Source organism: Sinocyclocheilus rhinocerous, unplaced genomic scaffold (assembly GCF_001515625.1).
Source record: "Sinocyclocheilus rhinocerous isolate Xijiao unplaced genomic scaffold, SAMN03320098_v1.1 scaffold2988, whole genome shotgun sequence".
NCBI lineage: Eukaryota > Metazoa > Chordata > Actinopteri > Cypriniformes > Cyprinidae > Sinocyclocheilus > Sinocyclocheilus rhinocerous.
The window spans coordinates 59,554-68,062 of record NW_015665674.1 but is presented as its reverse complement, the minus strand read 5'-3'; the positions used below and the strand labels follow the sequence as shown (position 1 = coordinate 68,062).

The following is an 8,509-nucleotide window of genomic DNA, read 5'->3' as shown; positions in this document are numbered from 1 at the left end:
ATGTATGAATTACCACCGTTTTGCCGCGTTTCTCTATTAACAGTGAAGCTGTGTCTTTAATTCCTTTAGAAACAATGATGTTACCAGCTCCTTGTTGAGAAAGTTAATGTAGCTCTTGAGCGATTAAGCTATTTAGTTGATAAAATTGCGGGGCAGTGCAAAAAGTTTGTTCTTGAATGTCTGAGTGCGTGAACGAGCGTGTGTGCGTTAGATACAGTGAAGACAGCGCATTAGTTTAGAACTCTTCTAATTTTTTTGTTTTTTTAAACGTAGAGTGTGTTAATTTGTGCAATGATAACCTACCAGCAATGTAAATATGATTTTTTAATATATTAGAATGAGTACATTACACTATAAATTTATTAGAATGAGTACATTATTACTTATGGGCTTAAAAACAAGATGCAAACAATCAGAATATTGTACCTGGTGGGGAGTGCCCAATGCAAACATGGAACATATGCCATTACCTATATTGTAGGCTACTGTGGTACAGCTATGGAGGCCCTTCATAATGCAGAGGTCAACTGCCTGCTCTGCCAATAGTTAGAAATGGTACTATAGTATGCAGTGTTTAATAAACAGCTGTTTTACTAAACTCTTCTGAGGTGAAATTCAATGCAGTCCCGTATCGTGATATGTATCGTATCGTGGCCTCTGTATCGTGATACGTATCATATCGTGACTTTGCTGGTGATACACAGCTCTAGTGTGCAGTGTGGGTTGGTGTTTGTGTCGCACCTGTGTGGATCTGCCGGTGGGCCTCAAGAGCATCTTCCTTCTGAAACTGAGCTCCACACTGGTCACAAACGATGGCTTTCTCACCAGCTACAAGACAAAAAAAATAGTTATTCAATCTACATCACTTTGGAGGTCCTCGGGTGGTGCATGGTGTCATATCTCTTATTTGAACCCCCAGTAATACGTAAAATGATTTGGTGCCTGCGAGCTGGAAGTCTGCTGGATTCACTTCAGTAAAACTTGCTGGCAAAAACACCGTTTACAATGTATTTTGGAGGATATGTATGCCAGACGTTGATCTTGTGTGCACTGTGCAACGAAAGCAATGTATCATAAGAGGGGTTTATCATTCAAGGCACACTTTCACTAAAAATCACATAAATGCTGTCAAACACAACCCTAAAAAGAAGATAAAAACAAGAAGCCATACATATCACATCCGCATAGCATGTTCAGATGTTGCAATGGGACACCAAGAGGAACTGTGAGACCACAGGATGCCAATATACAATCTGATCTATAAATCAGAATTAAGCAGAAACACTGTATTGCATTCACACTGTATTTATCTGCTTGATCAAAAGGGAGTTTTTAAAATTTGTAACAGAACTGTCAGCTCTCGTCATTATGTCTTTAAATACTACCGCCTTCACAAGCACAACAGGAAGTCATAGCTTAGATTAAAAAAACCAAACCAAAGTCCATTTCGCAACCACTGTAAAGTTGCAAAATGTACTGTACGGTCAAGCAGTAGAAAAAAAGAGTTTTTCTTTCTTTTCTTGCAGATGATGCCACTCAGCAATAAACTTATAAATGTGGCACAGACAAGTTCCTCTAAATGGCTCAAGAAATCAAACATCATTATTAAAACAAAAAACTGCACATAAAGAGGAACTACCACAGACCTCAGAACTGGTTACTTCAGTGTATTCATACCCAATAATTGTTAACCATAAAACATTGTTTCTTCTGCAATGGGTGCTGTGTTTAAAGTGCAGAGAAACTGTAAGTAAGCAAACCGAAGTTTAACTTTCCAAAAACTGTAAATACGGTCTCTATGGAAAATTCAAAACATTGCTGCTTGAGTGGTCCGACATCTCAACTTCTGGCTTGATCATTTGTATAATATTGGGGTGGACTACCTGTTTGAATTTGAATTAAATTAGCATTGAAGTGGCAAAAAGGATGCAGAATGATCAAATGACAGATAGATATACAGTACAGATATGACAGACAGACAAAACGATAGAATGATAAATATATAGAACAAACTATAGAACAAACAATAGAACAAACGTTAAAACAATGGCAGAACAATATACACTAGCTGCATTTACTTTATTCTTCAAATTGTGCAAACTGAAATTGCGAATTGAAAATACACCCAATGGAAACGCGTCAATTTTGCAAAAACTCCCATATATCGCAAAAAGTTTTTACGCTCACATGAGGTGGTTTTTCAGGCAATTTGAAATGGCCAAAAACTGCAAGGGAAAGTTCGCATTTACAGGTCACCTGGTGTAAGTAAAAGTCACATGATCATTCTTTAATGTACTATAACCTCCAAGAAACACCTCATATGTTGCCACTCAAGTATAAGGGGCTTTCCTTGACAATAATGCTTGCAATAATGCAATAATGCACAGCCACACTAGTCAATGCTTGTGTTTATTTCAGACACGCCACGGCATGTTTCAGAAGCGGCTCTTCGCACTGCTTCGCTAAAGATATACACCTACGTCTCGTTCGATTAAAAATAATGGCTAGTGTGGTGGCTGTGATATACATAAACCTACAAACATCTGTCACCATGACTTATCGCAAGAGGAAAAAATTGTTTTAGTCGGGTAAGTTTGGTTAATGGAAACACTGTCATTACGCAATAGCTTTTTTATCGACATATATAAAATATCGCAAAAGTTTTGCACAAATCTGTAATGGAGGCACGACTAGATAGATAGAATGATAGATAGGCAGATAGACAGAGTTAGATAAAAATACATAGACAGATAGATTTTGCCCAATCCTGGTATTAACCTCCTGGGGTCGACAGTTCCGCCAGCGGAACTTTTTGCAGATTTGAATGATGACAGCGAAAAGAACTAAAATGCTCCTTCATACTTGACCGTACATATAAGAGTAATACAGCATTTAAATCTGTAAAGGGTCTACTTTTATTTGTGTACACTCACAATATCAACAAAACATTGTGCTTTTGCAAAATAAAGAAAATAAACAGGGTGTGCTTTTAGCCGTCTCATTCTCCGCGCATATCTGTTTGAAACGCATCACTAAAATGAACTGAAACTCAGCGAATATTTGACACACACACATGAGAGATATATCTATAGAAAGCTTAACATGTCTACTTTTAAACGAAGTAAGTCATGACAAAAACTAATATTATGTGACAAAGTAATCGGTATGAACCAACGCGATGTCAAGTCTTGGCCGTCGCCTTCATTATTGCTAAATATACAGGGTGTGCTTTTAGCCGTCTCATTCTCCGCGCATATCTGTTTGAAACGCGTCACTAAAATGAACTGAAACTCAGCGAATATTTGACACACACACATGAGAGATATATCTATAGAAAGCTTAACATGTCTACTTTGTCATGACGAAAACAAATATTATGTGACAAAGTAATCAGTATGAAACCAACGCGATGTCAAGTCTTGGCCGTCGCCTTCATTATCGCTAATGTGACCACGCCCACGCGCCGATCGCGCTTTTGTTATTACAATAGTCCACGTGAGACGCGCGCATGTAAACGCCCACATCACAGCAAACAAAGCAGCGAGACTTTTCCTAAAGTTCATCCCAGCTACTTCGCTTCTGGAAGAAGACGCGCTGAGAGAAATAAGCTTTGGATTTTCCTCAGAAGAACGCGCCGGCGTGATATTCAGTGGAGGATATAGTAAGTCTTTTTTTATTTGCCTACTTGCATTAGTTGCTATTGTGTTACTGTGACATAACTTGTACATATTGTACTAGTTACTTTTTCCAAACCATGATTCCTGACTAAATGTACAATCAAGCAAAACATTATGAAGATTAATTCACTGCATATATGTCTCACAACGCCAGGAAGTTTTGTTGTATGTTCTATAAAATAGACAGCAACGATATAAAAGTAATGTGAGTTATAATGTTAATATGTTGAATGTTTTATACTCGGTCATTGGCGTTCGCGATCGTCTGATGTGTAAACGTATCAAGTAAGCTGTAAATAAGTGATGCATCGACAGACATATACGCACGTCCTTTCTTATCAGTGATGCAATTTATTTATCAGCTATGCATCTTCTGGTAATTGCTAACAACTATTTAAATTTTCGTTTAGGACTGTGGCTGCATCACTCGCATAATTGCACAAGAAAGGCACACGTGTCGTTCAGTTTTGAGTTCGCTGGAAAATCATACTGAGTAAGTGCACAGTATAGTAATTGTACTTTTATTATGCCTAGACTATATGGTAATATTATTTGTGGTTGATAGTGTTAAAATGTAGTTTCTTTGTTATTGGCATTCTGTTTTCTCATGAAGTATGCATACTATACTAAGGTACTGTGGGAAAAAATGCTTACAATTGTTTATAAAATTCTTTTAGGACGGTATACACCACTCTTGCCTTCACCTGCATCTCTCACAGTAAGGGGACGTTCGTTCAGTTTTCAACTCCATTCAGAATCTTAGAGTAAGTGTTCATTCACTATTTTACAGATGTTACTTTCATTTGATTTATTTGCTGTATGGTACACTATTTTTGCTATGTGGTAATTGTGTTCTTTGTTTCGATAAATTAGTACTAGTATCCGTGAACATCATAATAATGTTAATAATGTAGTTTGTGTAAACAGCATGCTTGCTTTTTTATTTCAGATGTGAGAATAACAGTGTAAAAGAACCTGTTGCAAAGAGAGCCAAAGCAAAGCAGCCCACTTGGTCATGGAAATGGAGATTCCTGCCTGCACAAGAACCTGGACCACAGCTAAGACCATGTGATGCACACACTCCCTTGAGTTATTTTATGTGAGAGTTATATGTATTCTAAATAAACTACAAATAAAAAATATATACATTTAAATGAGCCTATTTTCAAAAATAGTGGAGTGTTCCTTTAAGAAGATCTTGCATCTGGCCATGGAGCAGAAAGGTCCAGGAACTAAAGTAGCTTGAGATGGAGGGCCAGCGGGACATTGATCACCACCTTAAGTGGCAGAGAGGGAAAAGCCAGACCTTAATACCCACCCCACAACATAAACGGCAGCTTATTGAAGCGGGTCATTATCTCACAGGGGGTGACAACATCCAGCCACCCAGTAGGCCCAGCAAAAGTCATGGAATTAAAGTGATAAATTCTAGCCTCTCCCTTTGATCAATAGCGATTTTCTTGTTAAGCACGACAAAAAGCGTGAAGGAAAAACACCTCCCTCAGATTTGGCAGAATTCATTCCCCACTTTCAAACCCCTTCCCACCAAAGACAAAAACAGAGACTAGTGCTAGAAATATCTGCCTCTCCAGCAAAAAAGAAAACTACAACAAAAAAAACTGTGGCTATAAAAGAATCTCTCTCTAGCAACTCCCACTTCCTCCCTCCTTTACTCGGAGTTGCCACAGCGATGCCGACTTGTCATAATAGGCCCTTACACAACCGTGGCTCCCAACAAGTGGAGGAGAGGTGCCACGTGCCACGGGCCCATTCCTTTTTCACTTCCCTCCTCTGAATGTATTGCACAACCGAAACCCTGGGATTTACTGTTTCCGAAGAGGATGCCTCGCCGATCTGTCTTGTTTGTACGGGCCGTGCGCATGAATAAAATGACGCGAGTGAAACCGGAGCCTTTACGGGAGCTGTGGCAAACATCCAGAGTCAGATTACCCAGCAGTGGGGCTGCGCTGGCTTTGTTGATGAGTCCCTGAAGAGAGCGATACTAGAGCACAGCTGTAATGGAAAGACCTGTGAACAAGCACATTGTCTAATGCTATAAAGGTGGATTCTCATCACACACTCTGATCAGACGCCTCCCCCACTTGTCGCTCGGAAGCGGGAACATGAGAAGACAAATAAGGCACAAACAAAAACATACACTTGCTGTTCAGTGAGCCTACACAAATGCGTTATATAAGACAGCACACTCAGTACCAAAAAAAAAAAAAGAGGCAAAAAAATACATATAAAAAGGAAAAACAGTGCCATCAGAACAATGAGTACAGACAGCGTGCTCTCCCTTTTCCTTTAACGGTAACGAGCTGTGCTGTACAGTTTTATTTACACTATCCTCTTATCAGTCACAGAACAGTACGGAGACTGCCAATTGGAAAGGACAGCCAGGAACTGTGTGTTCCCTTTCTCGACTAGATGTGTACTGCAGGCAGAGTAATTTTTTTATCAACCAAGACAAAAATGCTGGGAGACTGCCAGATTCCCCTCGTAAAAATGTTCACGTTCACGCCGGCGTGGATGAGTATATTTGTGGAGCGCTGTCAGGCTGATGCAGGGCTCCAGACTGAAACAATGACTAGGGTGCCACTGGCACCTCAAATGATGCATTTGGGAGCCAAATGCCGTTTTTAGTCGGCAAATTAGAGAACCGCTCAATATGGGTGATTGTTCGGAAGCACTGTCGACCATGCATGTTCTATCATAATATATCACAGTTATTGAATATTTACAGGTATATGTGCAAAAAACAATGCCGTTGTTTGAAACAAGGATATTATGGTTTTGAATTTTTAAATTAGTTTTTATTTTAATATCATTTTCCAAATTCCTATAATTTCAGTTTAGTTTTAGTTAGTTTCATTAATGGTTTTGTTCGTTTTAGTTTAGTTTTTATTTTGTGAACACATTTCTATTTAGTTTTTATATATTTTAGTTTCAGTTTTAGTTTTAGTAATTACAGTTTAGCAGAGTTAATGGAACACTTCAAGTGTACACCAAAGCAAGACGTTTAATTTTAGCAAAGTTGAATTTTTGAACAGTTTACAGTTAACTCTAGTGCCAATCTCTTAATGAAAAAAAAAAAAAACTAAATTGAACAAAAAACAAAAATATGCAACTTATATGTATAAAATGTATTCATTCAAATTCATGTTCATATTAAAGATGTAATCTTGTTAAACATGCCAATAGTTTACAAACAACAAGCTAATCAAGGTTTTGAGAGTTACTAGAAAGCTACAGGCAGTTGAGTTTTTATCAGGGTTGGAGCTAAATTCTGCAGGACAATGACCACCCAGTGCTGGATCTGAGGAAGCCTGTTCTTTCTAATCGTCATTGAAACTCTGTAAACTTTTTGTAATTTAAATTATGTTTGCACTTTATTGGACGAGCCGCTCCAGCGCGCATGCGCTTCAGATGAGCAACGCAATCAATCCCAGTTCTAAAGCCCCTTTTTACAGGACACGGCAAGCGGTGAAATCACTGTGCGGCTGGCCGCTTTCTTTAATTTTAATGTGTTTTGTACAGTCAAGGCGGTGCTTGTGTCATGGACTCGAGGCGGATGTTGCCATAGTAATCGCAAAGCGTGACAAAATGACTATTCACTTAAGTCAGCTCACTTAATATCCAGCGATATCGTCGACTTGATTGCACAGATACTATTTAAAGTGAACTGAGCTGGATGATGACATCACTGAATTCAATGATGAACTGCCTTTAACTGAAAATTGAGTGTTTACTATTGTCACTTTGCATTGACATTGACATGGCATTGACTATTTTCCTATTTGATACTGTAAAGCTGCTTTGACACAATCTGTATTGTTAAAAGCGCTATATAAATAAAGGTGACTTGACTTGACTCATCCAAAAATGTAAATTCTGTCTGTACTCACTCTCATGTTGTTCTCGCACGTCAAGCACGCTTTTAAATGTCCGTGAGCTGTAAAGTGTGCATTATTATAATTATTTTTTCCCATTTAATATTTTAGTTATTTCCCATTTCATTGCCCGCGTCTTGTTTTTTAAATGCAAAAACACATTCTCTATGAATAGCCACTTAGGACTCAGCTCACGTGAATGAAGCGCCATCTACAGGTATTTCCCTAAACAACCACAGGTCAGATTTTCTGGCACAGAATGAGAGCTTATTAAATCACGAACACGATTATTTATTTTTGCTAATTATTATTTTATTTTAGTTAGTTTTTCATTAACTGTTGTTAGTTTCGTTTAGTTTTAGTTTTTCATTTATTTCGAAATGTAAATTTTATTTCAGTTTACGAAAAAAAAATTGACCAATAGTTTTAGTCTTAGTTTCAGTTTTCGTTTACGAAAACAACCTTGGTTTGAAATTCATCTGGTATTTGGAAAAGAGCTGCAGGTGAATGAAGTACGAAGTCCGAGTGGTAAGTATAAGTAGCTGAATAAGAATTTTATTTGTTTGAGAGCTTTAGATTTTTTTTCTCTTTAAAGTGGAAATGAAGCAGTCAGTCAAGTTTACATTAAATAAGCATTTCTTTACATTTTGAACACACGCTTGTTTTGAAATGGAGGAAGACGAACTTGAAAGCACTGTTGAGTCCATAATAAGTGTAATTGCCTATGCATTTGGGCCAATAAGGCAATGGGACTGAGCAGTATTAGGGGTTGAAGTTGTCGTGAACCTGCTGGTTTGGGGTACAGTGCGGATCGGAAACAATACTCGTTTACGTGGATACTCCTCAACACTGTCATTCCGACGTGCTTTTATGTGCATTTGCTGTTGAAGGTGCGAAAGAAAGCTCAATTTGGTAGCCTACTCACGTGCTGTCCGAGCC

General features: G+C 38.3%; 1 protein-coding gene across 1 annotated transcript in view; it reads right to left on the bottom strand.

The window, feature by feature from the left end:
- Positions 1-8,509, bottom strand: part of LOC107731448 (zinc finger and BTB domain-containing protein 16-A-like) — a 66,580-nt gene that overhangs the window by 39,948 nt on the left and 18,123 nt on the right. The window contains exon 2 of the mRNA XM_016542530.1: positions 742-828. Coding sequence (XP_016398016.1) covers positions 742-828 — 87 coding nt within the window. The remainder of the gene's footprint in view (positions 1-741; positions 829-8,509) is intronic.